The 27,703-nt window shown below is 38.4% G+C and overlaps 1 protein-coding gene across 1 annotated transcript in view; it reads left to right on the top strand.

Annotated features, from left to right (window-relative positions):
• Nucleotides 1–542: 542 nt before the first annotated feature.
• ARHGAP15 (Rho GTPase activating protein 15) overlaps nucleotides 543–27,703 on the top strand; it is a 293,000-nt gene continuing 265,839 nt past the window's right edge. The window contains exon 1 of the mRNA XM_026040886.1: nucleotides 543–710. Coding sequence (XP_025896671.1) covers nucleotides 546–710 — 165 coding nt within the window. The 5' untranslated portion in view covers nucleotides 543–545. The remainder of the gene's footprint in view (nucleotides 711–27,703) is intronic.

Below are 27,703 nucleotides of genomic sequence, written 5' to 3'. Positions count from 1 at the left end.
TCATCCATGCTGGCAGTCAGATTGCTAAAATTAAGGGCAATTTATTAGATGTGGGTTTGAGACTGATATGTGAGCAGGATTCCTGCATGGCTGTGTACTCCACTCGTAGTGTGGATCTTGCATATAGTGAACTGTAGAGGTAAGATACATGAGCTGGTTTCTGWGGCTTCCTTTGCAAGATTTCAAACACGTAGTGTGAGCAGGGCCAAAGACAAAGCGTGACGGTTGCCAGCTGGATGTGGCAGAGGGTTGCAAGAGATTACACCATAGAGGAGAATGGCTTTTGAGATAAGAATAATCTTTTGCATAAACTAACTCTTCCAAGGCAGTTTGGATGGGTGAGCGATAAGGACAATAATAAAACTACGGGCTTGCACAGTTGGTAGTTATCGCAGTGTTCAAAGAGGATCAAGATTTTGCCAGCTAGATAAGTCTGCTTCTTCTCCTCACTGCAGTGAAACATAATCGGCACTGATACRTTCTTGTCTGAAGAGTCTCTAGATTAATATTATTATTTTATGTTCTTCAGGTTCAGCCCAGGAACCATGGAAAGGTCTACAGCTTCTGACATGGCCTCGGAAAAGGCAAACCCTTCTTACCACAGTACAGGGGCTGTCCAAATGAGGATCAAAAGTGCCAACAGCCACCACGACAGACTGAGCCAAAGCAAATCTATGATTCTGTCTGACAACGTGAAGGTTGCTGAACCTGTAAGTAAAGTACCCTAATATTTCCTAGACCTACCAGTTCTTGTAAAGCTACAGAATTAATTAAAATATAGTTAAAATATGAATTCTGAATAATCTCTTGCAAGAAGGAACTTAATGGCACTATTAGATTTTTAGGAGTACCACTGCGTATTAGAATTTTTCTTCAGCGAAATACAGACATCAGTTTTGATGGCAGGGGTCCTAGCACCTCTTCCACACTTAAACTCTCAGGTGTTATCGTAATTGGCAGGTTGCCAATTGAGGGACAACTTTGTCAGTAACAAAAATAAATGGCCTTTCTGTAGGCGTCAATGATTTGCAAAAATCAGACCCCAAAGTTATCTTCGCATTTTAGTAGCAAACAGAGTGAAAGAGTTGAGTAATTTTTTATCCATTACCATTTKGGGGGGAAATTAAATAGTTAGTGATGAACTCTCTTGCCAGTTGTGTCCCTGCCCCTGTACTCCTCCTGAGCTACTAAACAAACTGATTGATATGAGTCTCCCCTGGTTAATTTTCTTCCGTAATGGTGGCAACTTGCAGCTGAGGCCATATGATGTTACAAAATTATTTATGCAATGTTAGCCACTTTTTTGGACTCCAGATCCATTTTACTTTCCGAGAATGCAAATGAGGGTGAAAACTCTGCTAGCTGGGGACAGATCCCCAAGMCCCAGTCACTTTCTACAACCACGTGAACTACTAATTTTTCTTTTGTAAACATAATGGATTCCCATGAAATACTGAGCTTTCTAACAAAGTTATTAAATGGAGGAAGCCAACTATAGCAGTTATATTTCCTTTTCTTTTAATTTTGGCTTCAAACTTATGCAGGAATACATCATTTTAATAATTTATTTCGCTGGTATAGCTTAATTCATTTCAGGGATGTGCCCTATTATATTTCTGCAGAGCAAAATCTCCTTAGATCTTTGTAGTTGATAAGACATTCATTTACTTTCCTTTTAAAAATATTGTGTGCCTGAAACACGTTGTACGTGTTTCTTCCTTTTTATCTGAAGTGAAATGTGCCTCCATCACAAACCTGAAACAATGCTTATAGTAATTTACTGGGAATAGTATAATGTATTATCAGGAAGAACTGTACCTTTGAAAAAGTTTAAAAGTTAAGTATATTTAATGATGCCTAACATATTTTATTGGCTGTGTTTAACAAAAGGCACTAGGCTGCAGTTGTTTTTGACAAGCATGAAAACATCACAGCATGAGACTGCAAAAGGAATTATGTAGAGAAATTACAAGTGATCCATCTCTCAATGAATTATCCACCTCAATAGCCTGCAGAACTCAGCTACCAATTAACACCTACTTTATTACATGTTGGGATGTACTTAATAACTTTCATGTGTTTATGCACTATTACCTTGACTGATGCCTCTTGTACAATTAGGCATAATTGGCATATCAATATGCAAAAGTTAAAAGGATTAACCCTCTTAAAACTAATGAGCATTTCTGTATCCAGCTGCTAAATGAGACAAAATTAGCATTTTTCACTTTTGGGCAGGATTTTATCATGCAGTTTCTCATTGTTGATATTACCTTGTTACATAACTTTAGTTTGGGGGATAGGATGCCGGACTGTTACAGAGCAAGGGCTCTAAAAAGTTAAATTGGACATAAATATTCAGTGCTGCATTCCAATAACCATAGCAGGTACAAAATATGTTCAGTGGTTGAGAGCTGAAAAGTTGCTTTGTGTTGCATTTATTTAGTAGCTAATTATATAAAAGTGGAATTTTACTGAGTATATGTCATTTTACCAAGCAAACTTGGCTCCGATATAATAGGTTGAAAGCTTGCCATGCTACTAATTTCCTTTCTATTTCAATTCTTTTCATCTCTTTTTACTGTGCAGAATTTTCTGACTAGATATTGACAGACTGAAAGTATTTTGGCATATTTACTTAAATAAGCCTCTTAAAGTTGTTTGCTAAAGCCAGACTAAAAGCAAAATTCTTAAGGATCCAACATCCAAGGGTTTTCAAATGTATGCTTAAAATGCAGTGTGATTCCAGTGTAAAAGACCACTGAAGTATCTGTATCAATTGCACATTGGCGTATCTGATTCTCYGCATATTATTTGTGAAGGATTCAAGGAAAAGGAATGGGGCCTTTGTTTGTTGAAGGGTTTTGGAAAAAGCAGTGTTCGGCTGATATGTACATTTAGCAATCCTGTTCTGTAACTCATGAAATACTCTTGCAGTGCACTTCTATWCGCAGCCTTCACTTTTGCTTTTTAAAGGCACGCAGCCTGCTGCTAAAAGCTACGTGCACTAGTATGCCAAGCAATGCTGATTATTTTGTGCTAGAACATTAAAAAAAAACAAAACAAAATTATCTTCTTTATTTTTCTATTATCTCAGCAGTCTCCCCCTGTTTAGATGTTTGACAGAGTCTATAAGGTATCCGCCAATTGTGCCTATTTTCTGTTTCACATTGACTGAATATTTTTGTCCTGTCGTTGGAGAGATTTTTCTTTTAAACACTAGAGATAGCCAAATAAGGGAATTTGTATTACTCTTTGGCTGCACATATTAGGTATGTCTACTACACTATATGTTCTATTAATAAATGGGTCAAATCCTCTTTACCCAAATTATGCAAAACCTCTTGGCTTCAATGGATTAAGGTAATCAGCATTTGGCACATTTTGAACAATCAATAGAAAATTTTATTTCAAAAACACATTTGAAAAAATAACACTCAGAATTTAAATGCAAAAAAAMCAGACACAGATCTACAAAGATCATTAGTGATTTATAGAGAAGAAAATTTGTAATTTTCTCTAAGGGATTTGCGGTGTTGTAAAGCATTTGCGATGACGCTTGTCAGCACACCTGGGGCTATACTTTTGAAGGTGGACAGATTATTTTCTATAGTGTGACAAAGAGGGATGCGCATCAGACATCAGTAGGGCCATATGCACTCGTGCATTTTATAGTAGTAAAGATGCAAATGTGGAATACAGAAACCGATGTAAAAGCTAAATGTAGATTCTTGTGGGTTTTAGTTATTTATTTATGGCGGAAATGCTTGCGCCTGGTGCAAAGGTTGAAACTGGTATTAAAGTACATTTAAAGAGCACAAATAATGAAGCAGTGCACAAATTATGGTAAGCAAGGATTCTTTCTGTGCTTAATGTTAGTATCTGAATAAGCAACGTACATGGACAATTCTCCATTTTGATCTCTTAGACCCCATGGAAGTGCACATTGCTTCATTCAGAACAACTTGAAACAATGAAAAGTGTTTTTTTAATCAGTGTTGATATTTAGAAACAGAAAGTATCTCAACATTCCAAAATGTTAATGTATTAGAGCTTCTCCTGATTAAACAGGCTGGTAGGGTTATTTGTCTCCCTAATACCTTATCAGAGAAGCAGGAAGCAATCTTCTTTTGTTTCTTACTCCTGTAATCACAGAACACTTGCCAAAGTTATGGCTAGCCAAAAAAATAGAAATAAAATTGCCAAAAATATAAGCCTTCTGTTTAGCAGAGTTTTTGAGCCATATTTTGAAATTGCAAGGCTTGAACATGTTTACTTCAAATCAAGCTTATAGTCAAGTTTGAGGCTTTGTTTGTATGGATTGTCCTGAAGTAGGTCCTGATATTTAATTAAAATGACACTAAATCACATTGAATTGATAAGACTTGGCATCTCAAACAAAGGTAATTGCCCGTATTGGTTTTGTATAAAAATAGAGCTGCTTGGAAAATGTGCAGCCAACACAGACTGTCAACTCCATTTATAGATCAATATGTGAAAACCATTGATCAGGCAGGCATGTGTAACAGTAACACTTTGCATTTATTTGTTGTTTTTATACCATGTTAAGGCTTACAGGATTATCGGCTTCCAAAATATTTTGACTTCCTCATAAATATGTTATCTGTTTAATGTTAATTACAAGACAGACTACAGCCCTCCCTTAGACTATTTTCAGTTTCAGCGCTATGGGTAGTTTTAGTTGGAAATGGATTATTTCATTTTCTGAGAGATCATCAGAGCTTCCTTTAGAGAATAGTTTATTGGGGGAAAGTCTTTGAGGATTCTGTTTTTCTCACTTTTTTTTTTTTTTTTAATTTCCTGGAGGGAAAAAAAAAAAGTAAAAAAAGAAAAACAGATCTCGACAAAAAATTACCAAAAGTGTACCTTTCACGGCTGTGTATATTTGAGGAGGAACGTGTATAATATTTCATTTATTGTCTTCTAAAAGTGGCTGCCCACTCTTTATTCTCCACAGATTTTATTCTCGCACAGCAGTTTGTTATATATGTATCTACTTTTATCTATAAGGGAACAGCTGTGAGCCCTTCAAGTTGTTGCACAAATCATATATTAGTATTGGGAGAGAGCTAGAAAAATATAGGAGCTGCATATGACAAATGTGGTAATTGTTAGCAAATGTGAGCTTGTAGTGATGATCGCTGTGTTTCACCAAGTATATAAAAGGAATAGGTTCCAGGGAAAGCTGCATGTCTACAAGACAAGTCTAGTCTTATTTCTTGAATGTAAATATTGTGCAAAAAAAGAGAGAAATCATAAATAGGGGGAAAAAAAAAATGTGTTGAGTAACATTAGTCATTCTCCTTTCTAGTGCAGGAAAATGAAAAATGAAATGAGTCATATGCGTCTTCCCTGGCTGTGTTTTCTAAGTCTTGATGTGCTCTGTGGTGTTTACTGGGCTTGCAGAGGGGCGCGTGCCGTCCTCGCTGCCGTTCCTCTCCACGGCTGGTTATTTAGGCACGTTTCCCCCGGAGCGGAGGAGCCCCCAAAGCCTCTGCTGCAGAGCCCGGGCAGAGCCCTCCCAAAAGGACTTTCACCATCTGGTGTGGGCCACTGCATGGGGAGATGCCACACAGACCATAAACTGCTTTGACTTGGAGGCCAGAAGTAGATTATTAATATATTAGAGTATTTTAGGGTTTGATTTGCCTTCAGTAAGCAATCCAGTTCAACTGAGCAATTTAACTTGCCTCCTCACCCTTTTCAAGGTCAGCTGTTTGATGCCAGGCATTCCTGCCAGTCACAAGGCTCAGAAGGAAGCCTTTTGTTTTTCCAAAAATGATTTCCACTTTTTTTTTCTTAAATATATATGCACCCTGCAAAAACCATTCTTGATGTGTGTTTGCACTATAGCACTACAACTGAAATAATGTKGGTTAAAAAGGCAGAAGTTAATTTTATTGTTAAACTCCCCATTTATTTCTACTCCAGGCATTTTCACTGCAACATTTTAGCTGCAGAGCTTGATAGGCAACATCATAATGAGATCATAGGGAAAAAAAAAAAAAAAGAAGAAGAAATAACCAGCACCTATTTCTTCTTAAAAGCTTGGCTAAATTCATTTCAGCTATGTTAAGGGAGCAGTGAATGTAACTGGCTTGGCTTCCTTGTTAAACGGAAGTTCAGACAAGATATTATATGGGTTGGAATTGCTGATTTTGACTTTTACTCAGTGTGACACAAGGATAGAAAAAAGGTTCAAAAACCTCTAGTATTTTTTTTTTCTTTGCAATCTTACATTATCTCATGCTGTGAAAATCTTTACTCTATTTACCAAGCACAAATTAGTCTTGCCAAAGGTTCTGAAAGTTTACTACTTCGGCTTAGATCCCGAAACTTCAAAGAGAGATGCAACTCCACAAATTAGTGTATGTGCTCTGCCATGGCTATTTTAACTTGAACTCAACTAAATTCGTTTATAATTTAGTACTGATTGAACACCACCATAAATGTGCATGGGATACATTTTTTAAAGTTAGTCCTCTGATTACTAATTTGAATAAAAAACCCTAACCTTGTTAGCATCTGGACTTATTTCCATAATAACAACCCCTTCAGAACCTACAAAGTAATGAATAATTGACAACAAATGAAATGTTTTGATAGTTGTCGGCACAAAGCATGTTTAATGTTTTGTGTTGCTTCCTAGCTAATTATGTAGATGACACATTTGTCAGACCTTGACTGCCATTAGAAACGTGTTTCCAGAGGGGAGAAAAACAGGCTATTCATAGAGTAATTAACTAGAATGCTCAATGACCTGTGAGAGATTCAAATGGCTGCCAGTTCAGACATTGTTTTGTTACAGAAGCAGAGGGGTAATTAAAATTCCAAATTACAGTGCTATGATGAAGCATTTGTTTGTTGACAGTATACTCTTACTCTAGTTTGTTAATTCTTTTTTAAATTGCTTCTAATCCATTTTATAGCTTTAGGAGTTCCGTCTTTGAATTTACTGACAACTAATATTATAGCAAATTGTTCTTCAGTGGAGTACTGCAGGCTTGGCAGTTTCATGGGAGCACAAGGTGGGTGGGATAGAATAGCTGTTTCTTTCCCTAAACTGACATGCCATGTGCTGTCATCGAGACGCGGCTAACGCGGCACATCTTGTGAAATGATATGTTCGTAATTCTGCGTTAGGGAAGATGTCTAGTTATGGGAGGAAATGATTCAGATAAAGTAATAATAATCAGACAAATTGTGTAAGGTGTCCTAAAACGTTAGGGGGAAAGCCCTAACAGGGCTCGGGTGATGGCGGCGAGCTGTTAGGTAGGCACTTCAGAAAGCCGAGCTCTGGTCAAAAAGCGAGAATTGGAGGACAGTCGTCGGCTGGAAGAAATCAAGCACAAAATGTGAAGAGCAGGGGGTTCCTCGAGACGAGACCGCGTCTTTGCCAAAACCCTTTGTAGGCAGTAATGGAGGCGACAGGCAAAGATGGCTTTCCGGTATACACAGGGGTGGTTTGCAAGTCCAGAGTGCTAAAGTTCTCCAAACAATGAATTAAGTGCAAGCCCGAGCGAAATATTTATTTACTTTGCCAAAAGTGAGAACCGGGTTTTGTTAAGGAGATCTGACAGAAGTAACATGGTGTTTGACGCAGGAGAGCTGACAGCGGCATGGAGTGAGCGCTGATTATCCTGAAGACACTGTCAGCTAGGATTGATTTCCACTTTCTCCGTTTATGTAACGGCTCCTGTAATACAGCTGACCCCAAATCACGTTACCTTGTCATTTCTCTGCATGGATCAAGAAGAGATGAGCTGAAAATAGCTAGGCACTGACCTTGAACTTGCCAGAAAAGTGAGAAGTGACAGTGGGGCTTGGGGTTTTTAATATTTTTTTTTTATTATTTTTCATTTTTTCTCCCCCTGCACAAAGCTGACGGCGAATGCTCTGTGTTTGCAGCAGCACAAGGGGGCAGAGCGGGACTGGAGATTACAGGTGATGCCGGCGCTCGCAGCTGATGCTACAGAAGCACAAGTCCATGTGCCAAATAGCTGGGCTGTGCCCTTCTTGAAGTCTTTTATTTTTTTCCTGTTTTGTCCCCTTTCTTAAAAAAAATAAAATAAAAAAAAAAAAAAAATTACTTTATAGCCAGAGAGTTGCTGACTCCAAAACCTTGATGTGCCCATGATGAGCTGCCGGAAAATACGACTATTTTGAAGATGTCTGCTTAATATTGAGCTATTTTCCTCACCAAATCTATGGCAAAGAGGTTTTGGCACCTTCTCAGTGAGCGTTTCCCTGTTATTTTCCTGCCAAAGGAGGAAGATGCTCATATTATCCTTAATAGATCTGTTTGCAGTTTGGGGGAGAAACGGAGCAGTATCCACACACTGCTAAAAAACCCTGTGTATAAATCACTTCTGGGGGGCATGCAGAGAGGATGGAATTGAAAGGAGGATTGGGAAATCTACGAGACATCACCACGGTTGTCACTCATCGAGGTGGCCTGGCCAGGCCCTGGTGCCTCTCAGCCACCCCAATGTTTCTCTGCCACCCACCCCTCACTCCTCGGTAATAAATTGACCCCAAACTGGTGATTTTTGGTGTGAGGCAGAAGTGCTGTTAGCAGTCAGGACCTGCAGCTGCCCTGAGGTGCGGCACTGCCCGTCTCCTGTCGTGTGCTGAGGAAGGAAAACACACCTTTCTTCTGCTTATGAACCCCTTTTTTTCCTTCTTTTTCCCTACAAGAAAGGCAGGTGAGCAAAGCGGGGTTACTCCCAATCCATCAGGAAAGGYGGCGGAGGCCTCTGGTGGCCCTGGAAAGCATGGAGTGTGAGGAGAGCGCGGTGCCTCACCGCTCCTCCTTCCCGAGTTGTTCCCTCTCTCCCGACRGAAACCTGTGGTAAAACATGTGGTAATACCAGGTTTTAAACCCCTGGGTTAAGCCTACAACATCTGCGAGGAGGAAGGTGCCTGGGTGCTGAGGGAGGCACTGAGGAAAGGGGGAAACCTCCTCCCAAACCTCCGGTGTTTCCACCAAAATAGGGCCCCATCATGGATGGAGGGGGTGTTGAAAGCGGAGGGAGCTGCAGTGGCACTGCCCACCTTTCAGTGCAGCCCAAAGTGCCCCAAAAAGAGATTCAGTAACAAAATTTGCTGAGATAATTCTCACTATTTCAGAGGTTTCTGCCAGAAACACCCCGTGCGACGCCTTGGTGGCTTCGCGTGGCGCTGAGGTCACCCTCTGCTGGCTGCAGCCTGGCCCGGGCCCCGCGCCCTTGCCTTTATCCTCTGCACTGAACTGTCCATCCCCAGATGCCCTGTTTTGGCTCCGTTATGCTTCTTCAAGGCCCTGCATGCCTTATGGTGTATATTTTGAAAAACGCACATAAAAATATTACTTAAAAGAGGCTCTCTGGTCGTGCATATCGGTGGTCGCTGTGGCAAGGAGCTTAAGCCGTGGAATTACATCCCTCTCGCTATGTTTATTAAATAATGTATTGCAGCTGAACTGTGGCATTTAGCATGCATTCCAAACGCCCTAAGATCTGAAATATGTAGGTACTGAAACTGAGATGATATCAAAGGTCCCGTAGCTAGTCCTGGGCACCTGACCTGCACAGCTCCCCACAGGGGAAAAGTAAGCTCCATTTCTTGAAATTTCCAATGAGAAGGGACATGTGTCTCCTTGCATTGAGTTATATTATATCACATCATGTGACACAAAATAACCCAATGCAACATGACAGGAGAGGTAAAGAACCAGGATTTTTTTTTTTTTTTTTCTGTTTTAATACTGCAGCAAAATAATTGCATTGCTAACATAAGGAAATGGAGACAAGATTATTCTGTGCGTGCCCTAAATACATGCACTGTTGCACAATATAGAGGCGTGCTCACCAAATGTTGCTTAATATATTGGGAAGAGATTTTAAAACAGACATGAGTGTGTCCTTGTTAGGCAGTGTGCTTATTCTTAGAGAAATAGTTGACAGCAAAAATACTCCTACCCTTAATCAGATGAAATTCCCTTTGAAATCAGTGGTTCTTCTGCAGGAGATGTAAGGGCAGGATCAGACCCAGCAATGTTGGCATGGTAATATTTTATTTTTTGTTTGATTTCTTGTTTAGTAAGGGTCAGATCCTTAATGCAAGTGGGCCTTGATCATCTATGGTTTTGTATTTATGGATGTGCTCACTACGATTTCACATCCATATYGAGAATGGAGTTCAGATCTTCCCCCTGAAAGTGCCTGAGGCTCTATAATGTGAGTTAAAGAGGGAACTTAATTTTTGCAGTCTGTGAAAAGTGCCCAAATTATTGCATTTTCTTTATGGTTCAGAGACCAATAACACAAATTTATGCTTGTTACATTAAGACAGTACTGAATGAGGCTAAACTTTTAAAAAGGTTAAGCCTTTCTTATGATGCTTTTAAGGTCTATCATTGTGCTCTGCACCCTGAAAATGGAAATCCAACGGAAAGTTGCTTTTAGGAATACAGCAGAAACCCAAATAAGGCAAAAAACATGCCATCCCTTCCATTCTCTGTATCTTCCTCCACTTTTGGAACCAAATTTGAAAGGCTGTGAAATACTCCATCCCATTTTCCCTCACATTCCTTTCCCAGAACACCGTAAGAAAAATTGTTTTCCTGGATATTTCATGCCTGGCCAGAAACGAAAGTACTGCAGCTGTGATGAGAGAATCTGTTCTCATGACATTTCTAGCCCCAAGGCAGGTAGAAAACCCAGACAAGCATCCAAACTTTTCTACATTTGTTTGAACCAAACCTGAGTTTTGGACCAACCGAGCTTCAGATGAGCGGTTCTTAAGAGCTCATTCTTCTTGATTGTGATTCTGAAGTCAGATTTTTACTTTATAACCTCATTACACACACAAAAACCCCAATGTTTAAAAATTAAAGTGCCAGGTGCCATCTCTTTTCAGTAGCTGGCTACTTCAACTTTGAGCTTTCCATTTTTTATCAGCGAATGATAAAGTGAAAATTCAGTGTTCCCAGTTTAGATCTTTCTCAAAATTAAAATATAAATCTACAGTGGCCACCTGTAAGCACTAAAACCTGAAGACATTTGGACACAAGTTAAACACATTGTTTAAAAAACTGCCAATTGGTTGCGTCAGTTTTTAAGAATACATTTGTGGTGAAGAACTGAAAAACACTAAGTTTGTTTTAACCTTTTCAGGGTGGATATTCTTTTTTGTTTGTTTTGWTTTGATCACGAAATTGAAGCGCTGGGAAGAGCACCAATGTGGTTGCAGGGCTGCAGATGAGCTGTTGAAGGAAACTAAGGATGGGGCTACCATAGAAATGTGGAAGGCATGAGAACTTTGGGCAGTGGTTGCAAAAGGGAGGGATTTGGGTGCAGGAGGGCCCAAAAGGGTGGGAAGAGTAAATTTGCTGCAGCTTTGGGTGATCAGGGCCCTGATGACTGCCCTGGGTGGAGAGACTGAAGCAGCAGAGCCTGGGTTTGAGGAAGGACTGGTTTTCTGATGCTCTTGTTGTAGTCTCCTTATGGGGCAAGTTAGGAAAAAAWTCCTCATTTATTCTGTGGCGTGGTTGCAATGTTCAGGTAGGTGTTACTGGTTTCCTACGTGCATCCTCTCTCTTGTGGGCTAAGCAAAGYGGGGAGGCAGAAAGGAGGGTGGGCTTGTACATATATTGTCGCTACAGTATCTGTAATTGTGCTAGATTTGGCTCTGGCTCCTAATCCTCTGGTCTTGTGGGTCGTTTGAGGCTTATGATGAGCTAAATGAGAGAGGCATACTAGTATACTGGGAATGTGTTACACATGCGCACACCAGTTCATTAAGACCTGCCATCGTTGCCCAAGGATCTCTTTTGTTTTTATTTTTCTTCATGTAAATTCTTTCACAATTTGATGGTGCATGAGCCTGATTGCTTGAAAATTTACCTTTAAAATATTTTCCATTTATCACTCAGTTTCCTTACCTAGAAAATCCCAGTGCAGTCACTGCTAATGTTTGATAAGATTTGTACCTGGTAGATTCTAAATTACATTAATGCATAAAGCCAGCAATGCCAGGCTCCCTATTGTTACAGTTATTAAAGCTGTAACTGAAATGATATCTTTCATATTGATCTTCAGCTAGCAGCTCTTATCCAGAAGCTTTGTTTCACATTAAAGACACTAATGATTGTCTCCATGAAATGAGCAGCTTAATAGTTAGAAAAAGTTAAATGGGAAAAAGAAGGGAAAAAAAAAAAAAAAAAGAAACAACTTTGATAGTCACCTTTGATAGCTCTTCGTTCCAACATCTCTCATAGCCACAAAGTGCAAGCCAAGCATTAATAGACCTTTTAATAAGATGACTTAAAAGAAATCAATGGGATTTCTCACAAAGCCTAATTTCCAGCAAGATATTTTATTTAAATGTTTGTATTCCTTTTGAGCAGCTCATGTCCTCCTGTAGCTGCCAGATTTTTTTTTTTTTTTTTTTTTCTGGAATTTCTCGGCATATCTACTTATGAATTTCACTTTTTATTTTAAAGGGTTATTTTTAGTTTAATAATGTATCAAGAATTTTACAAAAAGAGGAAAATACTCCTTTATTGTTCCCTGGCTGGCACAATTACCTGTATTTTTAGAGACAACAACAAAGTACCTACTGTATTGTTAGAAATAATACTAATTGAGTGTATTTTCAGGGCTATCATAGGTGCTGTTTTTTCTTCCTGGACTGTTAGAAATTATTCTCTTTGCCCATTGTCAGGGGAAAGTGGTATATCCTATCACTACTGCTCTCCATCTGCAATTGTGATAAATATATCTGCAAGACCTGAGGCTTTGACAAAGGTTGAGGTTTGTCAGAGAAGGGAATATTATTGCACTTGCTTTTTTCTYTAGTGCTGGGATTTCTGGGTAGGTTTTCTGTTAGTTTTTAGTTTGCTTGTTTGTTTTGGCTTAGGGTGAAGAGCAGCTGCTGGATTTCTTTTAGGATTTAACTAGATTTTTCTTTTTCTCTTTTTTGGCAACGACAGCTAGAATGCAAGATAGGTATTTTTCATGAGTTCATGCAGCACAAGCGGAGAAATACATCTGAAATTTTTATGTTCTCTGAGGTCATCTACTGTAATTGGTATGTGACATCCATTTAAAGACAGATATCAAAGGGAAGGAGACTTCCAATCATTAGTGGCAAAACAACAAATTGCCTCTACAATAGAACAGAAAACACAAGTCGTTTATTCTTTTATGTAAGCAGGTGTATAGTATGCTGGCAAGTCAGATTATGAGATACCAAATTAATTTGTGCTAGAGACTATAGTTTGGCAGGAAAGATACCCTGTGTATTTACTGTGCAGGAGCTTTTTTCCTGATAAGCTGTAGTCAATCTACAGTAATGATGAAGTACAGTGCTTTTTGKGTAAGGTGTCCATGTGAGAGCCAATGGACTTGAAAAGAGAGAAGGAAGAGGAAGGGAAAAGATTCGTATTAAGGGGGAAAAACATGAAGAAAAACAGGAAAACATTGGGCTATGCTGAGATCTGTAGCCACAAAACATCCTTTTTCCTCATGTGCCCTCTGAATATTTAGCCCTTTTTTCTGCTGTATTTTTCATGGATGCCAATGGAAGAGCCTGGATTAAGCTAATGCAGGGACATGTTTTGTCCACTTACTATTTATTACAATTTTAGTTCCAGGTTTCAAAAACAATTAGGGAAACTGCTTAATAGGAAAATGACTCTAATTACTTGTTAATTGAGGTTATCTGCTCCACATTATTCAAAACGTAAATTGTGTTGACACTTGTACCCAGAAATGATTACTTAATAAACAGACTGAAGATGCAGCTTGAATCCAAGCACCCCCCAAAACGCAGCATTTTATTTATCCACTCCGATTTGGCCAGCTAAAGGGCATTAAAAGCTTTGTCTGTTTTAAGCTTATGGTTAAAACACGCTAGTTTAGTAGGATTACTTGCATGTCAAACAGTAAAAAGAAAACCAAATAATGAAATGTAGAAGTTTTCTAAGCCTATGCTCCTGATGTTGAGGTAGTGCCTGCTGGGGAGGACGCAGCAGTTTGGGGATACCTCCCGTATGAGCAGAGGATGATTGAGCTGACCCAGCTACCTCGTTTACGAATCGAGCATCTGGAGCCAAATAAACTGATACATTAATAATTGTCTTATTAGTATTTACTCTTCTGCTTAGCCAGAATCTGATTTTGGGGGGAGCTGCAAAAAAAAAAAAAAAAAGGAGGATTACTAGAGGGGTTCTGAATAAAACTATATATTTTTTCTAGATAAAGTACCTCTATAGTGTGAGAGTAACAATAAGAAAGATTTGCTTGTGTTAGGAAAGATCCCTATGTGTTAGCATGCTTTGGGTTCACTACTTTCATTACGTGTATATACATTATATTCCTCTCCGTCTCTCTCTTTTTCTTTTTCTTCCTTTTTTTAATCTGATGTCTTGAATTAGATATCATTAGCAATTCAGTTAACCTGAAATCTAGGGCCATGATTCTGTGTAATCGATTAATGTAGGAACACCTCTTAGAAAGATTTTTTTTGCTTGTCTATTTCTTTCTTTTTTTCCCCAAAATATGGGTTATAATCACTGYGAGTTTCTTGAAAAATAAATATTTTCTGTTATAAACGTTTTTAAAGACAATGAGGGGGTGGAGAAGTAACGTTTTGAACTAGCCAGGTGGCAAGGAAACCCATTGTCGAGAGAGATATATGCATTTAACATTGAAATTGTTTCTTCATTGAAATAAAAGGAAGGTCCCAGTTTGAGCAGGGAAGCACGATTTCAGCCTTGAATTTCACCACCTCCTAAATGTAGATTTGGGACTATAAATCACTGAGGCTTTCTGGATATGTAAACCTCTGTTCTTGTTGCTGTACTTATAAAGAGGGGGGACAAGAAATCATTTGTGGGGTGGAGGAAAAATAGTTTGGCAGATAGAACTGTTTGCACAATTCTCAGGATCATTTATTCCTTAATATGCAAGCTTTAGGGATTTTTTTTCAATTTTATTTTCCTGAGCTGAATACTTTTTAAGATTTTTCTTTTTTAACACTTCTGGTTTTACTAAAGAATGGAAGGTTGCAAAGCCCACAAGGATGGAAGTTTGAGAGTTGTGTTTGTGCCCATTAATTTTCCCTTCTATGATATTTTCCCATTTTCACTCTGTTTGACATTGAGTCTTAGCTTTGTTCCTGACTTGTAGCCTATGGCGGTGGAATGGGGAGATGAGACATCACTGAGATGTAGAGCACACATAAAAAGAGAAGATGTGTAAAAACTGAAATGACATGGCAGCTGAAGCAGCTTGTTGCTCAGCTTGGTTGCATGTTTGAGTGGAGAAAGCGAGGTAAATTGTGATATGTAAGAGAATAACACTCGACAGGGTGTATGGTTGTAAGGTATATAGATGCTCAATCATGTTGTGAGGCAGAAGGCTAAAGGACAAGCGCCTTCAGTGTCCTCACAGTCTGTAGATATCCGCATGACCTACAAAACAGAGGGTGTTAAGACAGAAAAATATCACTTACAAAGCATATGTAAGCAATTTTAAGACTAGAAAAGTCTATATATGAGAGATGTCTTGGACAACCTATTAATCTTTTAGTAGTTATTAAAAAAAAAAAATAAGTCCCCCCTAAAAGCACCCCCTCGTATTGTCGTGCACTTCTGCCTGTATTTCTGTGATAAATGCATGAATTCGCACAGTGCTGTGGATACAAACAACCATTTACACTCCCCACTGGCCATAACAAACCTACTGGAATTACGTGTATCGTTATGCTATTTTCTCTGAATATTTCCATCAGACTCTAGGTGCATGTGTGTGTATGACCAGGTTTGTGTAAGAAGTCTGACAATCTACATATTTGGACTAGATTTTTTTTACATCAGGCTCCTTTTGTAGTATTTTGAATATTTCAGCTGTGAAGGGAATGCTCTTTGTGTACTGCCATTTAAACAGTGCTCTGAATAAACATCCTAAAATGTTTTAGTTTTGATACTTCTAGATCCACATAGAAAATAGTTTGCAAATTAGTTTCTATGGCAATGCATAATAAATTTCTGAAAGAAATTTAATTTAGGGAAATTTATATTCTGCTCTATTCCATATTAGCATGCATATGCTTAAAACTAAATATATAGGCAGATATATTAAAAATAGGCATGACAATGCCAAATTGCTTCTGCCTTTCTGCAGTTATATACACCTGTAAAAATGAGATATAAATTACTTCATTTTTGATTTGGCAACTTTCCTTGCAGATAAAGAAATGATTGTACAAAATGCAGTGCCCTAAAAAAATCATTATTTTAGCATGTGGAAATTGTAGATTCTAGTTAGATCTGTTTTAGAAGACATTGTGGGAATGCATTCGTCATTTTATATATCTGTAATCACTCAATCTAGGTATTACAAACTGAGATATGTTGATCAATTTTTTTTTTTTTGTAGTAGCACTCACTATAGAACAAGATTGGAAAAAAAATTGAATTGTGCCTTACAGTGATTAATATGTTAGAAAAATTCTGAAAAATTTAAGCAAATTTAGATAACTGTAATGGTAGGGCCCTAGAGTTCTCTGAGGTGATCTTTGCAGCTTGATTTCAGTTTTAAATAAAACTTGGATTGCCATGGAATTTATAAAAAGCTTAGAAAGGGATCTCTGTGCCCAAATTTTTAAAGGGAAAAGTCTCAAATAGTTCGTCGGCAGCTTAGCCTTAGAAAGCCAACTAACAGAAAGGCTGTTCTAATTAAAAAGACAGAAATTTAGGTATATAAAAATTCACATTAATATATAAATATCATGATTTAATGAAAAAGAAAATTTTGAAAAATACGTTATTTGAAGTTTTGTTGAAAAAGGCCACCATATTCATGACATATACCCAAACTTGGTAAGTCACTTGACTTAATAGTTTGTGATGTTCTGATTAAATATTAGCTATGTGCTCTATCAGTAAAGCCCACGTTAAATGGATTAAGACCTGATTAATTTACACATCTCAGAGTATAGTCTCTAGAGAATCATCATCAACTGGGTGGATTTTTAGCGCTGTTCTCTAGGGACCAGCAGCGAGCTTGAGACTAATCACTCTTTTTACTGATGATAGAGAAGTAAATATTTCTAATATAATTTTAAAATATGTCAAAGATAGATGGTCTGGCAAATAATCTAGAGAAGGGCAGTTGTAGAGAGTGATCAGGGTTGCTGAAAGTAAAGATGGAGATTAGCAAAAGTGTGAATATTACTGAAGGTTGGGAATAATATCTTGCCAGTATTAAGTCCTACAGGCTTCACTTTAAGAAAAGAAATTTCTGAAAGATATTGAAAGGAAAATTGATTGTGCACTTACCTACATACAGACACAATGTTGGGCATCAAAGATTTTTTTTAATGTAGCAGGAAAAAGTTAATAAGATGAAGTCTTTTAACCTTGGAAGTGAAAAATTAAAATGAGAATTAAAATATGTTTTATAAAGACTAGAGATAAGTTATTAAGAGAGTTGGTGAATTTACCATTTCTTTAGGCCTTAAATAAAAGAATGCATTTTCTTTAAGCAGAAATTTCCTAACTCCAAGGCAGTTTTGATGAAATTTTCAGGCCTGTGGTCGATAGATCAGAGTGGTTGATTACTTCTGACTTCAMACTCTCTGATGCTCCAAAATATTGAGAAGGTTTAGGCAGCACTCGTAATTTTCCTGATGGACTGGAAAAAGAGTGATTTCAAGGATGATTGGAATTGAGGCCACAGTGTTGGGCAGGTTTGGTTAGATGCAGCCAAATGCACCTAAAATATTAGCACAGAATGGGACTTTTTAGAGACGTAACCTCACCACGGTTTACCCAGCTCCCATCCTCTGTAACCTGCTAACTATCTGTCAAACACTGCCACAAATGAAGTTCAGTGAATTTGGAAAGATTAAAGAAGAGGAAATGATAGAAATGATAGGTAGAGTTTATCCTTATCTTAGGGTAAACTTATCCTAAAATTAGTCTTTACTAAGAAGGATCTTCCTCAGCAAAGTTTCAAGTAAAAAGTCCTTCTCCCTTCGCTATAGAAATATTTATTTATGTCCTTGTTGTGCTTATTCATTTTTTTTGAGGGTTTTGATCTTCATTTTCAAGTCAGATAGGTGACTTCCTTGACAGCACGTTCAGCTTATCGTGTTTATAAACTGTGAGTGTTTCCAACAGTGGTTGATGCTTGTTTTGTTGAGGGTTTTCTATTATATGTAAGGTAGGTTCCCTATCAGGACAAAATGAGGAAAATCAAATCAGTGGCAGTTTCCAGTCTGTCTAGACACTTCAGAGGTTTCAAACAGGATAATTCCATTTCTTCTTTATCTACTGTATTAACGTTATGGGATCTGCTGTCCATGTAATGACAAAAGAATGAAGGCAGGYGATTGTGTGTTTAGGTCAGAAATARGCACTTTCTTATATGCTGTCTTAAATRTATGAACTAATTTCTGGCTTAGTACAACCAGCAGAAGAAAAATGTATTGCTCAATGTTTCTTTGCCTAGGATAGCACAAATAATAAAATAGTGCTCGGGGATATGAACAGTAGTAATGTTTTGCATTGATAGTTCTCTGCCAAAACATGAGTGGGTGACACTCTTTTTTTCAGTCAAGGCAGCAAAGAACCAAATCAGGAGCCCTAAACAGCAATCAAGTTTAAGGAATAAATTTGATAATATAAAGGGCTTTTTTTTTTTTTTTTTTTTTTTTTTATGGCACTTGAATCTATCAGGAAGTTTTAGTACGAGTGCCAGAATATCCTTTTCTTGAGGTGTGTGAGAGGAAGGTAAATTGTACATAGAGTATCTCAGAGCTAGCCAACAATATCAGCAATCACTACTTTTCTGTTTGGTTTACTACAATGTTAGAGTAGATATAAAACTGAAAATATAAAGGAAATTTAAACTTTTAAATATTTTCACCTTTTCTAGCAGAATATCATCATGCCAAATAGTCTTTCACTAACTGACCTTTGTAAAATCATYCATTTGCTTCAAAAGCTGTTAAATAGCTTTTCTTGACAGGCAGTTACTTCTCTGCCTGTCRTTTTTCTTTCACATTAGTGATTTTAATGGCACCTGGGAAAATCTGTTTGAGAGTTTGGTTTCCTCTTTCTTTTCCCCTGAACCCCTGCACAGCTCTAATCAGCAATGTTGACTTTCTGAGACATTCCAGGACCAAGATGAAGCGACTGCAGAACAACAACAACAACAAAAATCCCTGATACAGAAGCTTCCTCAGGTTATTATTGCAAAGGGAAGGGGGAGCAGGTGGCAAGCTAGATGGCCATCTAGATATTATCAAGTTGACAGGTATCCAAGTGATTCTGTATTATATTATACAGTCTCTAATTGTCGTCTCTAAGTAGTTTTTAATAAGATCTATATTTAGCGGTGGGGTTTTCAGTCGTGACCTGTGTTAGAAGATATTCTTTCCAATCACATTAAGAACATATTTTGTCAGTGAAAATATCTATACTTACAAAACAAGGTATTTTCTATTGCAATTCCATTATTTTACTTCTGTGTTCCATGGARTCATCAACCTAATGGTTAGAAATGGAAAGACCTACCAAAATACTCGTTTTTGTTTTTCCTAAGCTAGCTAATCTTGGAACTGAGAACAAAACAGTTATTATTCAGTTTCTCTTTTCATGCTGGACATTCATAGAGACTTGTTTGGCTGATGTTCCAGCGGAATCTAATTTCATTAGGGAGCCAGGACTTTTCCGGCACGGCTCCTGYGCAACTTGGACGCAGCGGTTTGACAATATGTGCAGACCAGAGCAGATCAAGCAGTCGCACACGACTGACTCCGCTGAGCACACCCAAAGACAAGACTGATGCCTAGGCACCGATCACCGTTCTCTAGGGTCAGCCCAGCTCTCAAAGCCAGTCACCCCAGAGTAAGCACTAAGTTAGACACAGCTTAAATGTGCCCTCAAGCACACGCGGCCGCTGCTGCTAGATCAGAGCCCCGAGCCAGGCTGCACATCCAGCCTTACTCTTGCTTTTGTATCTCTTTCCAGCCTGCTAACAAGCATTTGTGACCATCCGAATGGCATTTGGGTGCCCCCTGCGAGGGAGAGCAGGGCTTTAAAAAAGAAAAGGAAATTGCTATAATAATTTAGCAAATATTTTCTTTGGTATTTTTAATTCATTTTATTAATTCTCTGTAAGAGTTTCTAATTGTGCTAGCTTCTTCGCCAGAAAGCTGAGAGGAGCTAGGGGTCCTGGACTACTCCTTTGGAAATATTCTCTACTGGTATCTCTTTAATCTTTGTTTTCTGTGCTTGGAAAAGTTTCAGGCCGCTAGTCAAAGATTAGAAAATAAAGTATGAACCTTTTCTTTTGAATCTCATAAATTGTATGAGGGATACCTGAGAGCGCTGTGCGTAGTCAGTACAAATACATTTATAAATACATAAAATGTTCAAATAATTTAAATTTTAAATAAAACATAATTTTCACGATAATTTTGTTTGTATTTGTAAATTATCAAGTACTTCGCTATTTAACATTATAATTTATCTACTGGTCAATTGTTAATCGAACCTTTTTGGGGAAGAAAATATTTTAATTTTAGTATTGCTGCTGTTTCCTGTGATATCTGCATTGTGGTTGTCTTTTTTTTTCACTTAAAGCAGATACAGAAACTTTTCTTCTCTGCTAATTTTTATAAAAATTRTTATATAGCTTATTACTCACTATGTCTTGAGATATTATCTGTCAGGACAATGGCCCAATTTAAGGTAGCTCTTTGTTTAARCAACTTCTGTTTACCCTCCACCTTTGCTTATTGGTGCCATTTATTTCCAGGGAATATCTTATGCGGTGATTTATATATGGAACGTGCCTTGCTGGTGTAAAACTTTAGAAAGATTGGGTCGGCTTCACATTTCTTTCAGCATGACCTTCCTTGGTCACTTCATACTCTGTAGCCACTGAGGGATGTGTCTGAGCTAGACTTAAACCGAGTTGGGTTTTGGAGCTGTCTAGCACTGGGAAACAACATCAGCTGCTCTGTGTCCTCCTTCAGGAAGCTGCAGCTTCCCTGGTAGAGCCAGTGCTATTGAAGGCAACTCAGGAAGCCTTCTACTGCACTTAGCAATGTTAAATGGGAATCTTTGTGATTTCTTTGTATATTTGCCTTTTTTTTTTCTTTAGTGTTTTTCCCCTTTGTATTTCTGGCACACAGATGTCCACAGGTGTTATTAAGTGTAGGGTAGCATGTGGTGTCCATGCTTCAGTGCTATCGCAGAGGAAGGACTTCCTACAGGAAAAAAATGATCACTTTCAGTGCTTTGCAGGCTGCCCATCTAAGCCCATCATTGCCTGGCATCTCCACACTAAGGGCAAGGATCCAGCGAACTTGTGAGTGGGCACCATGCCATCTGAACAGATGGGCATGGAAGTAGGCAGCCAGTAGACCATGTATGTGCATCAACTGTGGGTGTTGAGGGCAAGATTCCCAGTGGAGAGTGTCCAAACAGCTGTCTGGCCTGAGCCAACATGCCTACGACCAAGCGAAAGTGCCATCCCTAAATCCTGCTGAGTTGGATTAACCTTCAAAAATAAAAATTGCTTCTGCAGTAGCATAAGGTGAGGTTTTGGCTTGTTTAAATGCGGGAGAAAGTATTAGGCAGGCAAGATAGGGATACGTTAATGTAGCCTCCGCTAGAGAGGACTGTGCAGTCGCCTAGGAGTATCAGCAGCACTTTATTGCAAGGTATTTATATAGTATATAGGAACTGATGACTTACAGGAGTGTGACATCGATGTTAATTAGGCTGTTTCTGTTATGATGGTCCTTTCAGAAAAGACTGAGCTTTTGACTGCATTCTGATTGTAGTGTATGTGCTAGATGCAATTTTGTAAAGGCATTTTTTCTTTTGTTTTTGCACATTTATTAAATTTTAATGGTTTTTTGACTGCCCCTCTACCCTAGGGATACTCTTTTGGGGCACAGTATCAGGTCAGAGTTGTTGACACAGTAGCTGTCAACCAAGTTTCCTCATATGTTTTCTTTATTTTTCTAAGATCCAAAGGGGAAATGAAGAGTATCTATCATTGCTCTCTGTCTTCATTAACTTTGATTTCTACCTTTTATAGACATAACATCAAGGAATACATTTTTGCACACTTACATAGCAGTGGCAAAGAATATTGAAATACTGATGTCTGTTGCATTTTTTGCTCCTTCTTTAAAAGCTTCTTATTGTTATTCCTCTGTCATCTAAACGCCTGTAGTAGTGTTAAGGTTAATATATAGTAATACTGTGGTTAACTAGAAGCACCAACTACATTGAAATAGAAAAATCTGAATAAGAAAATTACCAATGTGGTTTTCCTTTTTATATTTATTTATTTATTGCTAGTTGACTAGTGTCACCACGTGCATATAGCTGTATTTGTTAGGTATTACAGGCTAGAAAAAATCAAGTACAAATGCATAACCCTCTCTGCCTCTCTCCTCCTTCAATCCTCTTCACTAGAAATGTATTTTTTTATTCTGAAATRAATGAGGATTATATTTGATGCATTTAAAGGTTATTGAAGCTTTGATACCAAGTTTCAGTTTGATTTCCAGCTGGAATGGAAAACCTGAGGATTATAGGCAAACCATTGGTGCCTTTGTGATGTCTCAGCCTCCAGGGTCAGGATCTTAGTGATCCACCATCACGTTTAGAGCAGCCTTAGGATTTCTCTAACTTCCATGGGTGGTAAGAACCTTTGTAGCTGTTTCTCCTGTTCTAGTTACGGTTTTGGCAGATCTCCTACTCCTGAAAAGGCTAAAGATGAAGCCAACGATATCAGCTGGGACTCCCTCAAAGGAAGGATCACTTGGACAAGTATCAAAGACCATTTGAGTAGCTAGAGAGGAACAAAAGACCCCCCACTCCAGGGAAAATCTGCTCCTCAGCATGCCATTAATGTAGAGAAATATCTTCTGCCTGATACCGGCGTCTGTAAGAGCTCTTGGGCTTATCCCTGGAGTTAAAATATCAGTGACCACAAATCTCTCCAAGCATTTTGTGAAAGATGCCATAGCTTCAAACAGACCTTGCTTTGTAATCAAACTCCTAACCGTTTCTTCTCTGATCAGAGTCTGTCTTAATTACTGGCTGCAATTTAACCCAGAATCTGAGTAATTACTTTGCTCTTATACCTTCTGCATGAAACAGCTGAATAAATCTAGTTATATTCTCATTAAAACAATTGTGACGTTGGTCAGCAGTAAGTTCTGAAGCTGGAGAGGACGCTCGTGTGATTGAATGGCCTTCCTATAAAATACCTGTGTTGTAGACTCGAGTGTGAAGGGGGATCCGCATGTGTGGGAAAGGTGTAAGGGATTCTGATTTATACGGGAGCAGGAGGTCAAGGGAAGCAGAACTGTTGTGATTATTTGCACAGACTTTGGAGATCTGAACAGAATGTAGGAGCCTATGTGCTCACGTGGAGACATGTAGAGGGAATACAACATAGTCCTGCGGGTTTTCTTTTTGTTTTTTCTTTTCATTGCCTTCAGACTGCGGGCTCTGCTGAGAGTATGCAATATGTAGCATAGTCAAACCTGTAAGGAGTGTGAAGTGGTTTTCTTATTAAATGATCCATGGAGAGATTATCTGGTCTGCAGCCAGTGCACAAAAGCTCCATCCATTGGATCTGATGCAGCTCTCCTGAGGACAGGGTTAGCAAAGCGAGTCAGACACAGAGAGTCCTCTCAGAGGAGGACGCTGGTGGCTATGGCTGCAGGCAGGAGCCCACTCCTCCCCACAGGAGCTTTCTCTGGGGCTGCATGGGCACTTTCTGCTTCGTTGTTTCACTATCTAACCCGCCCCAGGTTTTGGGCTGGCAGGAGAGGAGCACGCCGGCTTCTCTTTGACAGACTCCATTTTTGAAGAGGAGCAGAACCGTGCTTATCTGCTGAAATGGCCAAGGAACATATCCACGGAGGAAGCCCAAGGAATTTTCTCAGTCTTTCGCAGCAGAAAAGACACCATATCGTATCAGAGTTGTTTCCAAATAGTATCTACAGATAATGAGGGACCTGGATCTCTAAAACAGAACAAATCACTTAAAGCACAGCAGTGAATGAAATGATACAGGATTTTCTCTTCTCTTGACATAGACTAGGTGTCATTCAAGAGATGGTGCTATAAGAAATGCAGCAATGTGTTTTGGTTAAGCATCTCTGAGCAGTTGCAGGCTGTCACCGCTGTATCGGAGCGACTGGGAATGAAACGAGCACAGGCACCATTAAATCAGGTATCACCCCTCCGTCGTCAAGAGAAGGCTTTTCACAGAAGTTTATGTGACTAGTTTGTACTTTATTGCAAACTTTCAAGCTGCCACCAGAAAGTTCGATCCTATAAAGAATTGAGTGTTCTGGCCATGATCCAGAAAACCACTTAAGGACATTCCAAAGTGCTTTGCTGGATGAGGTCCAGAGCTGAGCAATGCTCAGGAGCAAGCTCTCCACAGTAGGGGCCTTCTCTGCTTTTTTTTTTATTATTTTTTTTTATTTTTTTTTGTATTTATGAAGGAATCCCCATGATACTTTATTGCAGTCTGAGTATGATGAAATGAAACAATAGATGAGACTCCTAAAAGGAACAGACAAAACATGAAGAGAGTGAGAATAGCTCTGTAGAAATCTAATGAAAGCTCCTGCGAGAACCTCCTCTTTGGTGGAGCAGGGCAGTGATTTACTGGGGAACCAGCAGGTAAAATTTGTCTTGGTGGTAATTCAAGTTCCCTGTGAAAAATTCAGTTTCACAAGGTGCTGTTGGTTGGATCAAACAGTGCTTTTCTCAGGCTACTGGTGTTTTTTGGGGATAATTAATCTATGATGAATTAGATATTTAGAATTAAATGGTGAATTAGATGATTAAAATGATCTGTGGTGAGAAGATTATTTAATATTATTTAAGAATCTTTTCCCTTTTTGTGTCACGAAGAAAGTTCTTAAGTATTATTGTAACTGTTGAGGGATAAAGTGAATTCAGGAGAACATTTTAGGCAGGACACTATAGGTTGCACTCAAACAGCCTGTCTGGTCTTTCTGAGAAGTGGCAGTTGGTTTTGTTGAAATCAAAGAAGAAATATGATTCTTTTGACGAAGTAGGTCAGAAATACATTTCTAATGGACAATAAAATCCAAATCAGTCCTTGAAGTCCCTTTTCAAATCAACGCCTTCCTATGCGAAGAGACTAACAGTGAGTTAGCAGGGACGTGTTGAATTCCTCCCAAAAGAGGGATGATTTAATGAACAAATGGGAGCACAAAAGAAATGAAATTAGAAATCRGGGTATTGTATTTTACTCCATCAGCCTTAAAATAGCAGTTGTGAGATGGTTGCTCCTTCACTTTGGGGTGCCGGGGCTCTGCCTTTGTACAACATACGATGACGGTTTAGAGCTTGGATGCAAGAATAGCTCTGGTAGGAGATAGATACCCCTTAGCTAAGGAAGAGGGGGAGCAGCTGAGGCTGAGTTTAACAGGACCAGACTTGCCCCCAGACTTGCAAGCGCTCGCAGAGCGGATTTTTAATGCTGCAGGTGACATTGTTGCTGACTGAAGAATGTTCATCAGATCAGAAATCTGCTGATGAGCTGACTTTCCTAAAAAAGGAGTCTCACAAACTTCCCTTATAAATCTCTGCCTTTCATGCCATGCTGTGAGGTGAGCTAGAGGACTTGTGACAGATATTATTTAGGTTTTGCTTTAGTTTGTTAGGGTAATTGAATGGAGCTTGAATCTTGAAAGATCTCTTTATGGTCTGTCCATTAAATCTACATGAAAGAATGAAAATACTCAAGCATGAATTTCCCYTTAAATGTTTGCATAACTCAAAAATATACCCTTGAAAATAGTTAGCTTTCCTATAAATTTGTAGCTTTGCTGCATTAAGGGAATAATGAGGATTTATTTATAAATAGGAGTATATTAACAGAACCTGCAAGAATCTGTTACTGCGAAACTGAATATTMCACAAAGGAAGTGCCATGGCTAACTCATTCAGTGGTTTGGATATTCTTAGCAAATTTTTATAAGCACTAACAAAATTTAAGGCCTAAAAAAATAGTCTTCACTATTGTTGCAAGGTTTTCTTCAAGCTATTTGGATTCCATTTTTGAAAACTTAATTTCTAAACTAAAAGATTGCTAGAAGTGMGTGTGAATTTTGTTGCAGTTTCCATTAATTCCATTTGTAAGTCAAGCATGGCTTGAAATGGTTTTTTTCCAGGAAAGCATGATTTTTTCGACTGTGGATTATGGTTATAATTGTGTGACCAGATTCAGATTTGGGAGCTCCAGGATTTCCTTGTGTGAGTTTACCTTCTAGCTGAGCAATGATGTTTGATGCAATTTCTTTTATCTTGCTCTCTAAGAGAAGCATTTAGCATTTTAGCAAAATTGCAAAAGAATCATGTTAAATAACCAGGTAAGAGGCCCATTTTTCTGGTTGTGCCTTCACAGATTTCCCTTAAATTTCTCCTTTGCGTACAGGGAAGACTTTCTAAAGCACATAAAGCATCTGTAACTGGAATTTAATTCGCATTCTCTCTTCATGTTTCCTGGAAATCTCACAATTGTCTCTTTTATTATACTACCACTAATAATTTGCTAGTATGACTAAAACAGTACCTTTTTTACTGCCTCCTTCCTCCATTTGATAGTGGATGGATTTAGTGCCTATGAGGGATCCTTTTTAGAATGTATAAAATTGAGAGCGTTTCTCTTTCTGAGGCTCTGATCGCTGAACCTAAGACTAGACCAGACTGAAAGCTCCGATCACTGCTCTGCACTTCACAGAGCTGCTCGTAGGGCCCCCAACAGACACATACGGTTCCGGGAGATACTAGCTGCATGTTAAAATAGATATTGTGCAGTAGTGGTGTGTCTTGTTCTTTAACKTGGAGGAGTGAATGATATATTTTAAAAAGCATCAGGGGGTGATGTGCTTTGCTGTGTGTTAAAGAATAATTAGAATGGGAGATCTGGGTAAGAAAGACTTTCTATGAACTAGACCTGAATAGTTTAGTGTTATGCCTTACGTGCTGTAGGACCCTCAGAGTTGTTGAGTAGCGAAGATAAAGTAAAAAAGATAAATTGAATTAATTTATTTTGAATTTATATACATGCCTCTGCTTGCATTAATATTAAGTTCCATCCAGAATCTAAACAGAGATTGTAATCTTAGAAGTTCTCTCAATAGCATCAGCAAATCATTCTTGTTTACCCTACATGCTAATAAAACAGGAACATGACACTCCTGAAAACAAGATTGCAAAATACAGAAAATGTGGTCTGACATTTTTTTTCTCCCCARAGGAGGGACTGCCACTAACTAAAGTATTTCTTATGAAAGCTCGATTGCTTAAGATGCAGAATATTAAGAGAGAAAAACACTTTAGGACACAGCCATGTCACCAGCTGTTACTCACCCTTAATGAAATTGTTAAGTGATATTCTTCATAAATAGGTCAGAGAAACTTTTGAATTGTGAAGAATGTTTTATCTCGTTCTTTGAAATGTTTGTATTAAATTTAGAACGGGTAATTCATTAAGCTCATTAGCTCTGACTAGGAGAGAAGAGCAAAATATCTAGAATATAGATTTCAAGGCTTACAAATGTTACTGCTTACAAATAAACATGAAAGCAATGTGTGGAGAAAAAATAT

The sequence above is a fragment of the Nothoprocta perdicaria genome, unplaced genomic scaffold, assembly GCF_003342845.1.
Source record: "Nothoprocta perdicaria isolate Ctin4 unplaced genomic scaffold, notPer1 scaffold_27, whole genome shotgun sequence".
NCBI lineage: Eukaryota > Metazoa > Chordata > Aves > Tinamiformes > Tinamidae > Nothoprocta > Nothoprocta perdicaria.
The sequence above is the reverse complement of the archived record's forward strand: the minus strand, read 5'-3'. Positions and strand labels throughout refer to the sequence as shown.